Below are 18,527 nucleotides of genomic sequence, written 5' to 3'. Positions count from 1 at the left end.
ATCAAATCATATCACAGTCTTGTAAATGGATTAATTTCTATGGAACTAAAATTAAAACCACCGAAAGAATTTCATTTGTGATCCACGTCAGAACTAAACCAGAGACTCTAAACATTAACAATGGTTACAATTATTTATTACATCTCCTAGCTCTTTTAGTTTATTCTAGCCATTACGATACAAATTGAAGAGAAGGTATACAGACAACTCTCATAATGAGATTTTGCTTTTTAAAGAGAAGACGGCAATTCCAACATGCAATCAATCCACATAACAAGAGGACAGTAACATCAGCACCATTTAAATACAGGGATCTCCCCTCTTAGAGAGAGGAAAATGTAATCAGAGGACAGACTAGGAACCTGGAATTCCTGAGCTAGCAAGCCTTGCATACAGGGACTAACAGGACATGCAGTAAGAAGGAGCCCCCTTGTGCCCCCCACAATATACACACAAGGGATGCTGCTGGAAAGGGCCACCAGCAACACCACAATTCCTAATAACTTCATTTGATGCCACGATAAACCTGAAGCACAGGGACTAGAAAAACTCCCAGCAAGAGCAGTTACCCCCTCTTTCCAGCCAGCAGGACAGACCGTGAGCTTGGTGCCTGGAGACCTGCAGGAGCAGCAAGACAGCCACGCACGCAGAGGCAGGTGTGAGAGGGATACCCTGCCCCCAGAGCAAACTCCTCCGCAGCCTCCAGCTCTTCCGCCTCCGAGCCTCGGGTCCCTAGTCCGGCTGGCACAGCAACACAGTCCGCACCGCTAGCCTAGTGCCAGTCCCCCGCAGGGCCCCTCTGCTGCCCAAAGCCCCGTGTGCCCCCAGCAGAGCCCGGCTGCCCGGGGCCCTCGCTTCACCTCAGACCCTCTGCTGCCGAGGTCCCCCAGCTCCCCCCCATTCGTGTCCCCGCAGCCCCCAGTTTCACTATTACCCCGCACCGCCTGCTCCCCGCACGGACCCCGCGCCAGCCCCTCCTCACCGTCCCCCAGCAGCTCCCCGAGAGCCAGTCCCAGGGCAGCGGCGCCGCCGCCTCCCGCCGCCACCGCCTCTTCCATGCTGGCAGCTCCCGGAGACCCTGACGTCACCCATAAGCGACCGGCTAGCGGCAACGCCAGCATCCCGCGCCTCCGTGGAGTCCGTTGGCAGGGGCGAGGCTGGGGAGGGTGAAGGGTCAGAGGGGAAAGGTCGTTCTGGGCTGGCCTGGTCTGCCTGCCTCCCGCCGCGGGTGAAGTAGAGATGGATGCTAGGAGGGGCGGGGGCGGGCACAAGGCGGGATGGGAGCTGGGCCGGGATGGGGGCAGGCGGGTGGGGAGAGGAGGGCTGGTATAGCTGTCTCTGCATCGTTCCCTGCGCCATGCAGCCCCGTCCTCTTATTGGTCTACCTTTTCCCTCCTCACTGTCTTCTTCCCTTTTTTTCTGTCTCTCCCCCCAGTCCCAGTCTCTTCCTTCTGTCACTGAAGATCTCTTGTATACCTCTTCTGTGGTATTCATGGCCATTGGATTTTCACAACAGCAATTAGACCTAAATTGGTAAACCCCCTGGATAATCTCTCTCGCCCTTTCTCAAACTCCGTGGCATAAACTAATTTTTTCAAGTATCTGAGCATATTCTCTATTGTGTTTCTAGGAGATTCAGTTAATTGAAAGTTAACTACCCATTTCTATTAGTCATGCGTTGCACAAATGTAAAAAAATATATTGCTTTCTGTTGCAGTATGTTAAATATAAGACACATGCTAAGGATATACTTAAAACAGACATAATGTAATCCATAAACTGCTTCCTACAAACTGAGGATAGCAGGACACTAAATTCTCACCAGAACATAGCCCCAGATCACAGCAGTGGAACCACCACCCCCATCTTCCTTGTGAAGTTAGTGTAAATTCTATTAACCTTTTTGTTAACTAACTTTGAACAGTTATCCATTGCTGTATGTTATGAGAACTGGGAATAAGTAGTAAGGTTTCTGTTTTAAAAAAGTGTTTTCTTTTTCCAGATTTTAAATAGTATTGAAACTCATAAATGATTAGTGACGCCATAGAAACCACACAATGTCAACAAAAGGATCCAGTAGATTTGTTTCATTCCCGGCACTTTGTAAAAATATGTGCCCCTATGGTCCGATATTCAAAGTAAGTAACACATCATGTTTAGCTATACACTTTCAATGGATTCTCCATGTAAATGTATGTTAAGTATAAAAATAAGTTTGGTTACTTTTTTTAACAGTTTGGAAAACACGCTTCAAAATATGCATGATTATCTGTTTATACTGTGGTAATACCTAGACACCCCACTATATTAGGTGCTGTATGGCTAAACGCACTTAAATAATTTAATTTTAAAATAGTTTATTTAGGAAAACAATGTATGTTTTGAGTTTGTTAGTTTGTTTGTTTCAATTCAAATGTCCATATGCTCACAGGTTGGCTTTCAGAACTTTGGTCAGGAAATACAACTGTGATTTGTGTTATACACCAATGATAATTGCTGCTGATTTTGTCAGATCTGTGAAAGCTAGAGACAGTGAATTCACAACAAGCAAAGGTATTTATTGTATATGTTCTTGCTTTTTCAGGGGATTTTATGCAATAATTGATCTTAGAAGGTAGATTCTCTGGTTTCAGAGTAACAGCCGTGTTAGTCTGTATTCGCAAAAAGAAAAGGAGTACTTGTGGCACCTTAGAGACTAACCAATTTATTTGAGCATAAGCTTTCGTGACCTACAGCTCACTTTATCAGATGCATACTGTGGAAAATACAGAAGATGTTTTTATACACACAGACCATGAAAAAATGGGTGTTTATCACTACAAAAGGTTTTCTCTCCCCCCATCCCACCCATTTTTTCATGGTCTGTGTGTATAAAAACATCTTTTGTATTTTCCACAGTATGCATCCGATGAAGTGAGCTGTAGCTCACGAAAGCTTATGCTCAAATAAATTGGTTAGTCTCTAAGGTAGCACAAGTACTCCTTTTCTTTTTGGTAGATTCTCTGTAACTTGAAGTCTTAACGTCATGATTTGAGCACTTTAGTACCTCAAGCAAAGGTTAGGGGTCTATTACAGAGCGGACGGGTGAGGTGCTATGACCTGCAATATGCAGGAGATCAGACTAGATGATCATGACAGTCCCTTCTGGCCTTAAATTCTATTAATCTAGTTGACCAAGCGAAGCAAGGTCTAACACTCAACTTGGTGGCATTTCTGTTTTCTGGTTGTTAACTGAAGGTTGATTATATCCCCCCAGGGTTCACCGGGCTTGTCAATACTTGAAATGCTACAGTTTCACAGCTGCAGTACTGCAATTGCACCACTGTAGCACATCAATGTAGACACTACCTACGCCGATAGGAGGGGTTCTTCCATCGGCATAGGTAATCCCCCTCCTTGAGAGGCGGTAGTTAGATAGACAGAAGAATTCTTCTGTAGACCTGGCAGTGTCTACAGTTCAAAATAGCTACATCTCTCAGATGGATGGATTTTTGACACCCCTAGAGAAGTAGCTATGCTGATGTAAGTGCCCAGTGTAGAGCAGCCTTTAGCTGCACTGCTGCTGAGGTACTAAGTCTTGCAGACATAAAGAGAATCAGACCTGAGACTATGTCTACACTACTGTGGTAAGTCGACCTATGTTACGCAACTCCAGCTACGTGAATAACGTAGCTGGAGTCGACGTACCTTAGGTTGAGTTACCGTGGGGTCAACACCACAGGGGGTCGACAGGAGAAAATCTCCCATTGACTTACCTTACTCTTCTCATCAGGGGTAGAGTATAGGGATCAACTGGAGAGCGATCTGCAGTCGATTTAGCGGGTCTTTACTAGACCCGCTAAATCGACCACCAGTGGATCAGTCTCAGAGCGTCAATCCCTGCCGTAGTGTAGACCTGTCCTTAGTATTTCTGGGCTTATAAGTACAATGGCAAAGATTTTTGTAGTTCTGGTCCTACAGAACTTAGAAGTTCCACAGGACCTTTTATTCAAGGCTTCGTTTTTTTGTGGTTTTAAAAACTCTTTGGGAGCTTCAGCACCTAGCTTTACATGACTGATTCTTCTGGTTATCTGAACCTGCCAACTTTTTTGGATGTTTCAGATGTCCTCTGATGCCTTTCTAAAATCAAGGAGCAGAACTCAGCTGGTGTAGATTATTACAGTTCCATTGAAGTCAATGACAATTTACACAAGCTGAGGATCTGCCCCAAAGATTGCTTCATCTTACTCCTGGGGAAATTGTGCACCAAAAAATTACAAATTCTGCGCACAATATTTTAAAATTCTGCATATTTTATTTGTCAGAATAACACAATATAATCACACCAGTTTCAATTATTTTTGGTCATTTATTTCAAAATACCTGTCAGCAAGTATGTCTGTAACAATGCAGACAACAAAAAAGATTCAGAAAACGTTCTTGACAAATAAATCATTTACTAAGCATATTAATACAGAACTCTGAATAATAATTCATTTAAACTACAATACAGAACCATATTTCCTGCACCCCTCAGAAGCAGTGCAAAGGCTTGGGGGAGTCAAGGATAATGGAGGAGCTGAGGGAGAAGGAAGGATTGCTGGAACGGAGCCTGGGTGTGAACTTGGAGGGTTGTTGTGTGTGGGTGGGAAACGTATGGAACATTTTTTTTAGGGGGTGGGGAGGAATTGTTAGGGAGCTTCCCCCATGCAGACCCTGGCTGTCCCCTAGCCTCTCCCATTCAGTCAGGCACATCTGCCCCATCCCCATGTGTTCCTGCACCCCCTCCCACTGTGTCTCTGTGCCCCCACCCAGCCACTCACCTCTCCCTATGTAGCTCTGCACCCCCTCCCCCATCACCATGTGGCCCTGTGCCTCCATTCCCATTCAGCCTCTGCCCCAGTCTGTCCTCCTCCACTAACCCTTATGAGCCCCTGTCTGACACCGCCCTGCAGCCCCCAGCAACCCTTTTTCTTCCCCCGCTGGCTGGGAACTGTTACTGTGGTCTATGCCCACAGCGCCATCTTGTGGGCAAAGGGCAGAACTGCAGAAGTTATTTTCTGCTGGGAGCTGCCACTATTCTTGCATCACAGTGTCCTCTGGTGGGCAAAAGGTGGAACTTCAGCAACATTTTGGCAGAAGCTCTTTTCTGTGCAAAAAATTAAAACTATGCATGGCTCATTAATTATGCACATACAGTAGTGCAGAATTTCTCCAGGAATACCCATTTGTGAGATATGGTCTGTGGCTTCTACCATGAAGGCCGTGGAGAGTTTGGTCTCCAGCCATTAATTAGAGGATTAGGTTTGCAGTTTATAATCCCATATTTAGAGTTTTCTTTGGTCTTGCAGTGCTCTGTGGAATGTGTTTAAAAAAATCAGATATGGATAAAGTTGTGTAATTAAGGTTGGTGCTAGAACTGGTGCTTTATTATTTCTAGACTTGCTGACATTTTAGGTTTTATGAACTATAACCTTCTAATTTTCTTTCTTTAAAAATATATTTAAAACTTAACCCTGAATTTCTTTACTTCTTAATTGGTTATTAATATGTCACCATTATAAGAACCATATTCTGTTCAGTTTCTAACGTTTCCTTATATTTTGTGTGTCAGAACTTCCGAATAAGGCAATATAAGAAATGAAGTCTGTGTTTTTTAGAAAAAAATACTTCTCTCTTTCTGTCATTGGAGACTATTTTTATTTTGTAAAAAGAGTGGAATTCTTTTTTAGAAATAAATGTTTCTTCTAAAAATTATTTTCTTGTGGCAACACACATTGAAACAGTACTGCTATTAGAAATAGCAGGAAAGGAAGATATACAAGAGATTGACTTTATCCAGGAATAACAAAACATTCATAAGTTTAGAATTCTTTGTTTACCATTTTTTTTAAATCTTCTGTTGTTATACTGATTACATTAAAGACCTGATTATGTTGACTTACTTAAAGAATTAGTAAGGGTGAGTTTCATATGTAGTATGCATTGTTCTTGTTATGGTATATTCTAAAAGAGCTCTCTCTTTGACTAGGTGATCGCCCACTGATTGTTCAGTTTGCTGCTAATGAAGCACAGGTTTTATCTGATGCTGCCCGTATCATCTGTCCTTTTGCAGATGGAATAGACCTAAATTGTGGCTGTCCTCAGAGGTAAAACTTTAAGAAGTTGGAAGAATGAAACAATTAGGGACAATGAAAAATCACTTCCTAGTTTTCCAAATCCAAAAGAAATAGTGATAGATTGATGGTAGTTCTTAAATGTAGAAATTCTGATTTGTCTTCCTGAGAAAGCATTCAGAAAGCAGTCTCAGGAGACCTTCTGCATTGGTGAGACAGTAGAGTCCAGGCATATTATCAAGGTGCCATTCTTTGAGTCTATGATGTTGAGTGTTGACTTAATAGGGAATTGGCAACCTTTGGTGGACAATTGTTGAAGAGGCATTAACAGTGGCATCAAAAATGCTGCACACTGACTTACCAGACAGGGAATGAAAGCTTCATTGCAAGTGACTTGGGAAGTATATTGAGGGAAACTTTGTGGCTATTCTCAAAATGTTGGTGTAAGTCCTGATGCCTGACAGACTTCTACAAGTAAAGAATATCCTTTGAAATAACTCTTCCTTCTGTATTAAGTCGTGATTGTTTAATGTTCAAGAACTACTTGCATCTTTGATTAGGTGCTAAATGTTTGTCAGTGAGATCAGTGATCTGCTCCTCACTTAAAATCTTCCAGATTTTGTTCTTGTATGTCGTGACCCAGTCAGACTGAAAATATTCATACACAATTGAAAATATTTATTAAGTGGTTCAGGTTAGACCTATTAAGTAATATTGGAGGTGTTTTTAGTCAAAACACATTTTACAAACTGAAAACGTCAACTAGAAAATGTAGGGAAGCACAACCATAGGTAACTTATAATAAGTGCAAATATTTAATTACTCAAGTGGTCTAATTAGATTCTCATGACTTGAAATAACAATTATCTCCTAATAATTTTACACATAGAAATGTATTAGTTTCTCTCTATCTTTTAACCCAGCTGCTTTGAAATATCAAATTGAGAGTTTTTGTGTGATCAGAGCTGTATGGTTATATTTACTTTGCACAGTCCACCCAAGAGACCAAGCTTCCAATTTCAAAACCATAGGAAAATCTGTGTTTTTGGCTTAGGGTTTTGGGGTTTTTTAATTTGAAAATCTGCTTATAAAGACAAATTATTTAAATACTAATAAATAGCTGCAATTAGGTTAGAGAAAACGGTACATCCTGCCATTCTCACGGGTACAGTTTTCACAGTTAGATTAAGAGGGCCATACAAATAAGGGCCTTTTTCCAACAGTCCTCATAAAAGTAATTTCTCTTTGAAAACATCCCATGACTCTATATAGAAGATGAAATCTAGCTGTTTATTGGCCCACATCACATTGTATCTGAGTGCCTCAAAAATGTTAATTTATTTTTCCTTATGATGCCCTTTTGGGGGCAAGGGGATGGGTAAATATGTTATAATTTAGCTGATTAGAAACTGGATTGGAGAGAGACTAAGTAACTTGTCCAAAGTCACATAGGAAATCTGTGATAGAACCAGGAATTGAAGCTACATCTCCCAAGACGTGAGCCTTAACCATAAGAACATCTTTCACCCATAGCCAGTGCTATCTCTGCCTTCTTCCCTGTTGACAAAATAATTCACCAAATGTGTCAAAAAGGAAACTGAAATAGTGCATTAGGTTGAAACTGACCTTTTATTGCAAATATACAGTGCAAACGTTGTTCTCTTTAACTTAAAGATGGGCAATGGCGGAAGGTTATGGTGCTTGTTTAATAAATAAACCAGAGCTGGTTCAAGATATGGTGAGACATGTACGAAATCAAGTCGAGAACCCCAGATTTTCAGTATCTATTAAGATAAGGTAAGTTTAGACCACTACTATGCCTCAAGACAATAAAGCATGTTTATTATTTAATCAGACAAAACAGGCAATGTTTTGGGTTAATATTACCTTTACAGAAAAAGTGCCATAAGCATGGTCTGTGGAGATTTGCACTCAGCTTTTTGGTAGGTCAACCCTGAGGTCTTTAACAACCCCAGCTGGTCAGAATCTGTTTTCTTTCTCATCCAAAATACATTTGGAGACATGTAATCCTACAAAATTGCAATCAGTGTTTCTCTGGTGCTACATGTCCTCAAGTGTGCTTTGGTTTGCAAGAACACACTGATATCCAAAGCAACATAAAAGTCATACATTTTTTAAAAACTCAGAATTCATGAAAGGTAAAATGATCACAGCCTAGTTGAATAGTTTTCTATTGTTTATGCAACCATATCACCTAGTGCTCTGAACCAAGCTAAGCAAGCTTGGGTCAAGTTACCACTTGGATGGGAGTTCTCAAAGGAACATAGGGGGAACAGGAAATGATGCTGGTAAGTTAGTGATATTTTTTCCTTCTACCAGTTTAGAACTAGATCTAGTATGGTATTAATGGCATAGTCCAGGTGGAGAAGCTGTCTTTTAGATGAGGCATTAAAAATAGATCCTGACAAATCGTGATTGCTTAAAGATTTGATTACATTCCTTATCAAATTTCAATTTGTGTCACTCTGCCTACCTAAATTCCCACTCCAGTTTCAGTTGGAAAAAGATATCCTTCACTTCACTGACTTCTAAAATATTGTGATGTGTCGCCATGTTGCATTTCAGTGTGGAGGAAGTCATCCAAAACCTACACAGGAATATCAGCAGTTTCTGTTAATAAAGATCTAAAGTTGATTGAGATTTTTCAGAAAAAAAGGTGCTATATAAATGTGAGTTATTTCATTTTTGGTACAAAATTACGCAAAATTATATATTTTTAAGAGCCTCATGGGTTTCTGGCAATTATTATAAAGTTTGGACACCCTTTCAATTTGAGTGACATGATTGACGTCAGTACTAAATCAAGGGATATTAATTTATTAAAATAATGTGTTATATGATAAAAGATCTGTTCATCTTCCAACAATAACGTTCTTTCTTCAATTCTTGTTTACTTTGCTTTATGATGGGATTTCATGCAGTTGAGATAACTGATGGTGAGGATAATTATTACATTCCTTGGAATTTTAGAATCCATGATGATCTAAAGAGAACTGTAGATCTCTGTCGAAAAGCTGAAGCAGCTGGAGTTTCCTGGATTACAGTTCATGGTAGAAATATAGAAGAACGACATCAGCCAGTACATTATGATGCAATTAAAATAATTAAACAAAATACGTCTATACCTATTGTAGCTAATGGAGACGTTAAAACTTTAAAAGATGCAGAGAATATTCATCATATGACGGGGACAGATGGTAAGAACTCAGCATACTTTGGGTATTATTTCAGTAAACTTGGGAAACATACTTTTTAAAATACACAATTTGTCTGTAAGTTGAATTTATATTTGAGCGTTTTGCACTCTTCAAGGAATGAACTGAGATATGAAGTTCATTGGTTCCAACATCTTAAGGATTCATGAGCAGACACACTTAAAAGCTGTTACCCACACAAAATTCTCTGTTACGCACTCTAGGGGCACCCACCTTTACCCTTCCATGGTCTCAAGGTGTAACCTTCTTAATTTAGGCACCCACCCTTACCCCATTCCTAGGGCTCAGGCGTAACCTTACACTCTAGGGCACACACCCTTATCCTGTTCCTAAGACTCAGGCGTAACCCAGTTAATTTAGGCACCCCCATCCTTTCCCAGTTCCTAGGGCTCTAGGCAAAAGGCACCTAACTTTACCCCTCTGTGGGCTCTGGGCTCTACTTCTCCGGGCTCAACATAAACACCCATTCCCTGTGGACTCAGGGCTTAATCGTTCGAGGGTTTACAGGGTCTTTTACCAGTGAAAGAGCCTTACACAGTAATATCCTGCTTAACCTCTATTTATTAACAATCACCAAAACAGAATGCACATGCGACACATACAGTGCTCACCACTCCCAATAAGAGAGATGAACTTTTCTTGATGGCCAGTCAGGATCAGGTCATCTGGGGGACTCCAGTTTCTGCTCAGTGTCATTGGCAGAGTGTTGAGGTCTGTCAGTTCTGATCTTGGGCCTGTGTCCTGGAGTTGGTTCCCAAAGAAATTCCTTTTGGACCACGGTTTATATAGTAAAACTTGAGTCCTGCTAAAATGTACCTTAACCAATCATTTTACTAAAATATTACTAACTAATCCTACCATATAGTAAAACAATTATTTAACCAATCATACTCCACTTAAGTGATCACTTAAGATGATCCCACCTTGATTATCACTACAAAAGGTTTTCTTTCCCCGGCGCCCCCCGCTCTCCTGCTGGTAATAGCTCATCTTAAGTGATCACTCTCCTTACAGTGTGAATGATAACATCCATTTTTTCATGTTGTGTGTGTATATAAATCTCCTCACTGTATTTTCCACTGAATGCATCCGATGAAGTGAGCTGTAGCTCACGAAAGCTTATGCTCAAATAAATTGATTAGTCTCTAAGGTGCCACAAGTACTCCTTTTCTTTTTATTTACACTGACTGTCCGCAGGCACGGCTGCCCGCAGCTCCCAGTGGCCACGGTTCGCCATTCCAGCCCATGCTGCTTCCTGCAGCTCCCATTGGCTGGGAACGGTGAACCGCGGCCGCTGAGAGCTGCAGGTGGACAGTCAATGTAAACAAACTGTCTCACGGCCCACCGCAGGGTGCCCACCACTGGTACAAGGGGTGCCTCAGTGGCAGCCATTTTGGCCCTTGCAGGTGGGAGATGGATCTGTTACTGTGGCAAATAAAGGGAAGAAGGAGGAGTACTTTCTGTCCTGGATTTTGTCAAGTATCTGGCTAGTCAGTTTCAGCATTATTGTTTCCTTGTACTCCCCAGTCAGTCTGTCTGTGTCACAGAAATGTAGGGCTAGAAGGGACCTCAAGAAGTCATCAAGTCCAGCCGCTAGCCCTGAGGCAGGACCAAGTAAACATAGACCATCTGTTCTTATAAACCTCCAATGATGGGGATTCTACAACCTCCTTTGAAGCTTATTCCTGTGCTTAATTGCTCTTATAGTTAGAAAGTTTCACCTAAATCTCCCTTACTGTGGATTAAGCCCATTACTACTACTTCTTTGGATACAGAAAACAATTGATCCCTGTCCTCTTTATAACTTGCCCTTAACAAATTTGCAGTCTTATCATCAGGTTCCCCTCTCAGTCCACTTTTCTCAAGACTAAACATGCCCAGTTTTTTTCTCCTTTCCTCATAGGCCAGGTTTCCTAAATCTTATATCATTTTTGTTATTCTCTGGACTCTTCAGTTTGTCCACAGCTTTCCTACAGCGTGGGATGCCCTATTCCCACAATACAACTGGATGCCCTATTCCAGCTGAGGCCTCACCAGCTAGTGCAAGTGTTCTTTAAGTCATTTGAGTTACACAAGAGATGAATTTGTTTCCTCACTGTGTGTCAATCAGTAATAAATTTTGCTCAAAAAAACAGGATCATTCTATGTTTTAACTAATAAAAAGAAAATATTACTGGAGGACTGGTTGTGGTTGTTCAAAGAACTGGGAAAGAAAAGTTCCCATTCTGTATATGCTGTGTTTTCTTTCAAATTCTCTATCATGAAGTGCTATTAAGCTGGGTAGACTGGACCTTTAAATATCACAGGTAATCTTGGATTTGGACTGTTAAACAGAGTTTCCCAGGGTGCAACTGTCATATTGGCTTTTCAGCTTCTACTGATCTGTAGTTAGCTATTCACAAGTATTAGATACTGTGGTGATGGGTGCTATACAAAACCCTCAGGTAAACATAAAAAAGTTAAAAGTTAAATTGTATATTAACACTTCTCAAATTTTCCATTTGAAGGTGTAATGGTTGCTAGGGGACTCTTAGCCAATCCAGCCATGTTTGCAGGATATGAAGAGACACCTTTGAAGTGCATCCAGGACTGGGTTGACATTGCTCTTGAACATGGGACTCCTTTTACGTGCTTTCATCATCATTTAATGTACATGATGGAACGGATAACTTCAAAACAGGAAAAAAAGGTTTTTAATGTTTTATCAAGCACCTCAGCGGTTCTGGACTACCTTAATGACCACTATGGGGTGTAACAGCTTTTAAAGTATTTTAATCATGTGAATATTGCATTTTATATTTTAGAGCTGCGGGTACATTGTTATAGTGATAGGTTTCCCCATGCTTATATTTATTATTCAAAATCACAGTGCATGAAAGATCTCATGCAGTGTAACATTACTGGACATTTCTGAAGTGATCATTTTATATTAACATTATTTTCCACTCAGGAAATATTCATGACTTGAAAATAGCTTTTTTATATATGGCAATGCATTACCATACATAAGATTGTGATGCTGTAAGCAAAGTGTCTTATTAGAAAATAAATTACATATGCAGTACCAAAGTGCTTTCAAAGATCATCCCCAATGCTGCTACCCTTACTCACGTGACTAGAAGAGCCACAGGAACAGGCTCAAAGTGTATTAAACAGAATTACATAGAATTGTTCACTTAATTGAGAAAAGCTCAATTGAGACGCCCAGCAAGTATTTATCTAAAGTGAAAATTCAGTATTTATATTTGGTTTTAATTATATGGGCCCCTAAATCACAGAAGAGAAAGGCTTCACACAGCTGCCCCTCTTTAGGTTTCCCATTTGCTGCTCTGAAGGCCTGAAATCCCTTAAACTGGCATTGAACTCAGTAGAGTTCCAGATTTTCTTAGCCAAGTGGAAGAAAATTAAGAAATTTTAGTTTCCACTCCTTAATTGATTTTCAAATGGAAGATGTGTCTCTTTAATGTTAAGGAATACTATAAATCCAGAATGAAATTGTTTTGGTAACTCAGCTCTCGCGTCAGACCTTGAATCAGTACTTGAAATTAAGCATGTGCTTGTACTGTCCCCTTCACTTCAAAATAGGGCTATGTCTATGCTTCAGGTTAAACACATGTTTAAGTAACTTGCAGACTTAGGGCACAGATCTTAAAAAGATTTGTTCAGCATGCACTATGTACAGTATATGTTCCTAAAATCAAGTGGGTGAGGTGATATCTTTTATTGGACCAACTTCTGTTAGTGAGAGGTAAGAGTTTGAGCTTACACAGAGCTCTTCTTCAAGACTGGGAAAGGTACTCAGGCCACTTCAGACCTATCTCAATACAACTACGTTGCTCAGGTGTGAAAAATCCAATTCCCTAACCCACTGTGTAGACTACGCTATGTCAATGGGAGAGCTTCTCCCATTGATATAATCCACCTTCCTAAGAGGTGGTAACTAACTACAGAGCTCTCCCATTGGCTTAGGAGTGTCTTCACCAAGACCAACTCCTCAGAGTGTTACAGCTAACTAGAAGGTGGAAGAGGTAAGGGCTTAACATCTTTCAAGAGACCATTCACGGTGAAGTGGGTAGTATCACCTCTACAGTCATAGAATAAAGGAGGCATTAGTAGGTTGCAGATTTTTATAATGAGCCATAGATCCAGTGTCTTTAAGTCCATGATTTTTGGTGTCTAGCGGTTATGAATTTGAGTTCCCAAGCTTGTCTTTTGAAAGTGTTGTGCAGGTTTCCTTTGAGGATGAGGATAGAGAGGTCAGTTATGAAGTGATTATTTTGTGGAAAGCGTTCACCCACCCCAGACATCACCAAACTCAACCATTTAATCCTCACCCATAACAATCTTACATTTACCAACAAATAATTTATCCAAATCAGGGGGAACAGCCATGAGTACTGGGATGGCTCTCCAGTACATCAGTCTTTTCATTCTTCTTAAGGAAGAATTTCTGGACAAATGCACCACAAAACCAAGGATACTGATATTTTCATTTGCTGGACAGATGACCTGAAGAACTCTGTGTAAGTTCAAAAGCTTGTCTCTCTCACCAACAGAAGTTGGTCCAATATATTATTTCATCCACCTCATTTCTCTAAGATCATGGGACCAACAAGGCTACAACACTGCTAACAGTAGATGTTCCTGTACAGCAGGGGTGGCTAACCTGTGGCTCCAGAGTCTCATGCGGCTCTTCAGAGGTTAATCTGCGGCTCCTTGCATAGACACCGACTCCAGGGCTGGAGCTACAGGTGCCAACTTTCCAATGCTCACTGTTCAACCCCTGCCTCTGGCACAGGCCCTGCCCCCACTTCACCCCTTCCCCCAAGGCCCTGTCCCTTCCCCAAGCTCTTGCTCTTCTCCTCACCCCCCAGAGCCTCCTGCATCAGGCACAGGGAAGGAGGAGAGATGCTGATCGGCAGGGCGGCTGGCAGGCAGGGCACTGGAGCCAATAGGGGCTCCTGACATAATACTATGGCTCTTTTGCAATGTACATTGGCAAAATCTGGCTCCGTCTCAGGTACAGGTTGGCCACCCCTCCTGTACAGTGTATAATAATGACATGACAGTATGTAACAGAGCATAGCAGGGCCCCCTTTGCTCCTGCCTCACGCCAAAAAAAACCCTCAGAGACTTTGTGGTTTAGCAATCACTGGTGCAGTTTATTTACAGCATGTAATCCCACCACCTTCTCACCATACACAGCTTGGGGGTTTCAGCCTTAAGGACTTGTCAGTTTCTATAACCAAGAGAGAGGCACTCCTACTCTTCTTCCACTCTCTAGCTTCCCCATTTTTCTCTGCCTCCTTGGCTTCTTTCCTCTGAGGCTTTTATGCAGCCGCAGGCTAATTAGGCTGGCAGCTGTTCCCCTTTGCCAATTAGGCACAGGTTTCTCTAACGAGCTCTAATCTACCTTGCATAATTGGAGCTGGCATGACAGAGGACAGGCTCAGCAGTTTGTGCCCAGCACCCTGTCACACAAAATTGGATAAAATGAGTGTGGGTAAGAAGCAGTCTTTCTTCTGAATCACCAAAAAAAAAAAAAAAAGTTAGAAAACTTTTAAACCTGGTTCTCTCAGCCAGGTTTTCACGATCTTGTCTTTTATAAATTGTTCACGCAAAGCATGATTGTCACTATGCACTGTGTTTTCCATAAGCAAAATGTAGTGAAAATTAGAACAAGGTAGTAACATTCTACACCTGCCATTTGAGTCCAGTATAATAAAGATTTTGAACAAAAATCATGTTTCATATGGGGTATGTTTATAAAGTAATTCATGCCAATAAGTGATAAATTATAAGGAATTAGGAGTTTGTTGACTCTCATACCTCTGGAAGTATCAGTATAGTTAAATATAAAAATATTTTCTAATTGTCTGAATCATATATGTAATCATTTTGTAAGTGATTAGACCTGATTAACTTTTGTATTAAATCCTTCATAAACTGTTCTGGGGTGGTGTTCTGATTCCCCCAACCCTGCGTTTTATTTTGGAACAAATGTTTTTTACATGAGAATTTTTAAATATGACAGCAGAAAAGATGAGAGTCATTGTTTAGTTTTAATGAAGTATGTGCCACAGTTGAGACATTACAACAGCATTATCTAGGTTTATTTATTGAAATAAAGACCGTTTACAATTTTGAGTTTTTCTGTCCATAGCATTCAGGATCCTGTACTATCCTGCTCTGGTCAAAAACCTGACCAGTATGAATTTATTACTCAGTTCGCCGCTCCCTCGATGTGGGGAGGAATATACACACCAGCCCTTCTTAACTGAGATGAGATTTTCCCAAATACTTCACTTAAAAACACATTGATTAAGATAAAACAAAACAAATGTATTAACTACAGAAAGATAGATTTTAAGTGATAGCAAACAGATCAAAGCAGATTACTTAGCAAATAAACAAAACGCAACTTAAACCTGATATGCTAAATAGATAGGATTTGGATTAGCAATTTCTCACCCTTACTGATGATACAAGCAGTTCACCAAGCTTCCATACACAAGCTAGAAATCTCTTTAGCTTGGGACCAGCATTTCTCCCAGTTCAGTCTTTGTTCCTCAGGGTTTCCAGGTGTTCTCATGTGTGGGGAGTGAGGCCAAATCATTATGTCATTCCCCACCTTATACAGTTTTTCCATACGGCGGAAACCCTTTATTCTAAGCTAAATTTCCAGCCCAGTTTATGGAAAAATACAGGTACCAAAATGGAGTTCAGTGTCATGTGGTCTGGTCACATGCCCTTGCATGCCTTGCTGAGTCATAGCAGCCATTACTCATAGGTTAGCTGAAACATTCCTGGGTGAGGACAGCCTTTTCCATGGTTCATTGCCTTTGCTGATAGGCCATTAGCACTGTCTAACTTCTTCATTGTTGTACCTGAAAGGCTCGTTGTAGGTGTTTCCAACTTCACAACATATTGCGTTAACACATACATAGCAAAACTTCATAACACCAAATACAATGATAGCAGGTACAATCCAGTGAGATATTAATGTTTAGCAGATCAAGACATTTAGAATGATACCTCACAAGGCATACTTTGTACAAAATATAATTATATGACAGTGGTGAATATGGGGTACTAGGGTGTCACAGATGGATCTTGTTTTCCATTGAAATAAATGGTAAAACGATTCAGTTCAGTAGGATCAGGATTCTTTATAGTGTTACTGTATATACCCTTGGAAGTTTCATTAATCAAATTTTGTACTCAACCACCCACTACTTATCTCTAATTGCTGAGTTCTTTAACTCTTTGTTTTATGTACTCATCATGAGCAGGCCTGCTGAGTTCAGAGAGTCAAGAAGGGAGGATTATTAGCTGTGATTTCTTAACATAATTAATTTGGCTTCTTTTAACATTTGGAGATTGTTTATTTAATCCATGGTAGACCATAGGTCAGGGATGGGCAAACTACGGCCTGCAGGCCACGTCTGGACCATGAGACCTTTTAATTTGGCCTCAAGCTCCCACTGGGGAGCAGGGTTGGGGGCCTGCCCTGCTCTGCACGGCTCCTGGAAGCAGCAGCATGTCCCCGCTATGGCTCCTACATGTAGGGGCAGACAGGGGGCTCTGCACGGTGCCCTCGCCCCAAGTGCCAGTTCTGCAACTTCCATTGGCCGGGAACCGCAGCCAGTGGGAGCTGCAGGGGCGGTGGCTGCAGATGGGGCAGCACGCAGAGCCTCCTGGCTGGCACCATGCCTCCGCGTAGAAGCCAGAGATGGGACATGCTGCTGCTTCTGGGAGCTCTGGGAGCGGTGCCTGCGGATCTGTGAACCCCTCGGGCCCAGCCCGGAGCACCCTCCTGCACTGCAAATCCTTCATCCCCAGCCCAACCCCAGAGCCCGCACCCCCAGCTGGAGCCCTCACCCTTCTCCTTCTTCCACAGCCCAACCCCCAATTTCATGAGCATTCATGGCCCGCCATACAATTTCCATACCCAGATGTGGCTCTCAGGCCAAAAAGTTTGCCCACCCCTGCCATAGGTGCTCGAACAAGGGGTGCTGGGGTTGCTGCCACACCCCCTGGCTTGAAGTAGTTTCCATTATATATGGGGTTTACAATTTGGTTCAATGGCTCTAAGCACCCCCACTATAAAAATTGTTCCAGCACCCCTGTGGTAGACATAGAATGCTTGCCCCATATTGGGATTTTTTTAATATTTATTACCTGCATATGCAGTTGGGTGTTACTAACTTAGGTCCTGAACCTAAAACAGTAAGCATCTTCTGTACGGGGCTTTCAGCTCTCCAATCCAAGACATCTGTGCCCACACAGAACTTAATTTAAATGAATGGGGCTCCATGTAGGCTCAGGGTTTACCTATGGAAAGTAGCATATACAACTGGGGCATTAGCTGATACCAATAGTAATTTAAGGGTTCTTGATTGGACCCAGTTCTCCACTACTGCAGTCAATGGAAGTTTTGCCATTAACTTAGGGTTGCCAACGTTCTGATTGCAGAAAACTGAATACCCTTGCCCTGCCCCTGCCCCGCCCCTTCTCCAAGGCTCCGCCCCTACTCACTCCATCCCCTTACCCAGGGGCAGCAGGTTTGTATAATTTTTGGTGGTGCCCAGAACAGGTTCCTCCACCACACTCACACACACACACACCCCTGCCTAAGGCTCTGGGAGGGAGTTTGCGTGCAGGCTCTGGGCTGGGACAGGGGGTTGGGGTGCAGGAGGGGGTGTGGGAGGGCATGTGGGCTCTGGGAGGGGGGTTGGGTGCTGGGTGCGGTCTCTGGGCTGGGACAGAGGATTGGGGTGCAAGGCATGGGGCTGGGCCAGGAATGAGGAGTTTGGGGTACAGCAGGCAGGCTCCCCCTAGCTCTCTCCCCACCGGCAGCAGCGAGCTCAGGGGGAGAAGGGCTCTTCCCTGGGCCTCCCGGCACTCACCCAAGCCGCCCCAGGCTGCTACTCGGAGTCACCTGCTGGGGGGGGGGGGCTGCCATGCGCCTCCTCCCCCCCACCCCCCCGCAGGCGCAGTAGCCACCTCAGCCTGTCCCTGGTGCCGCTCCCTTGTAGCCATCAGTGGCCAGTGAGGGAGTGCAGTGTGGAGCTGCAGGGGGCAGCTGCCTGCTGCCTAGGGCAGGCAGGGACACTCGGGGAAGGCGCGCAGGGGTGGCAGGCGGGGCCAAGGGACACTCCAGGGGAGGCGCGCAGGGGCAGCAGGCAGGGCTGGG

General features: G+C 42.6%; 2 protein-coding genes across 6 annotated transcripts in view; one reads left to right on the top strand and one right to left on the bottom strand.

Annotated features, from left to right (window-relative positions):
* Window positions 1–1,138, bottom strand: part of COG5 (component of oligomeric golgi complex 5) — a 307,456-nt gene extending 306,318 nt beyond the window's left edge. For all 3 annotated transcript variants that reach the window (XM_073328456.1, XM_073328457.1, XM_073328458.1), the window contains exon 1: window positions 983–1,138. In XM_073328456.1, coding sequence (XP_073184557.1) covers window positions 983–1,121 — 139 coding nt within the window. In that variant the 5' untranslated portion in view covers window positions 1,122–1,138. The remainder of the gene's footprint in view (window positions 1–982) is intronic.
* Window positions 1,139–1,165: 27 nt separating this feature from the next.
* DUS4L (dihydrouridine synthase 4 like) lies at window positions 1,166–15,850 on the top strand. Of its 3 annotated transcripts, none has more exons than XM_073328450.1 (7): window positions 1,166–1,228; window positions 2,003–2,138; window positions 2,432–2,553; window positions 6,011–6,128; window positions 7,770–7,892; window positions 9,087–9,313; window positions 11,839–15,850. In XM_073328450.1, the coding sequence occupies exons 2-7, from the start codon at window positions 2,029–2,031 to the stop codon at window positions 12,084–12,086; spliced, it is 948 nt and encodes a 315-aa protein (XP_073184551.1). In that variant the 5' UTR covers window positions 1,166–1,228; window positions 2,003–2,028; the 3' UTR covers window positions 12,087–15,850. The 3 variants fall into 3 exon arrangements, with proteins under 3 accessions (XP_073184551.1, XP_073184553.1, XP_073184552.1); XM_073328452.1 differs by lacking the exon at window positions 1,166–1,228 and adding an exon at window positions 1,318–1,878; XM_073328451.1 differs by lacking the exon at window positions 1,166–1,228 and having other exon boundaries at window positions 1,318–2,138.
* Window positions 15,851–18,527: the final 2,677 nt, after the last annotated feature.

Source organism: Lepidochelys kempii, chromosome 1 (assembly GCF_965140265.1).
Source record: "Lepidochelys kempii isolate rLepKem1 chromosome 1, rLepKem1.hap2, whole genome shotgun sequence".
Lineage (NCBI taxonomy): Eukaryota > Metazoa > Chordata > Testudines > Cheloniidae > Lepidochelys > Lepidochelys kempii.
The sequence above is the reverse complement of the archived record's forward strand: the minus strand, read 5'-3'. Positions and strand labels throughout refer to the sequence as shown.

What these genes read in the sequence shown, in the direction of transcription:
- DUS4L (XM_073328450.1), top strand. Translation starts at nt 2,029, where the DNA reads ATGATTAGTGACGCCATAGAAACCACACAATGTCAACAAAAGGATCCA. An exon ending in AATTGTGGCTGTCCTCAGAG is followed by an intron (nt 6,129 to 7,769) that starts GTAAAACTTTAA and finishes TTTAACTTAAAG; the next exon opens with ATGGGCAATGGCGGAAGGTT. An exon ending in TCAGTATCTATTAAGATAAG is followed by an intron (nt 7,893 to 9,086) that starts GTAAGTTTAGAC and finishes TTGGAATTTTAG; the next exon opens with AATCCATGATGATCTAAAGA.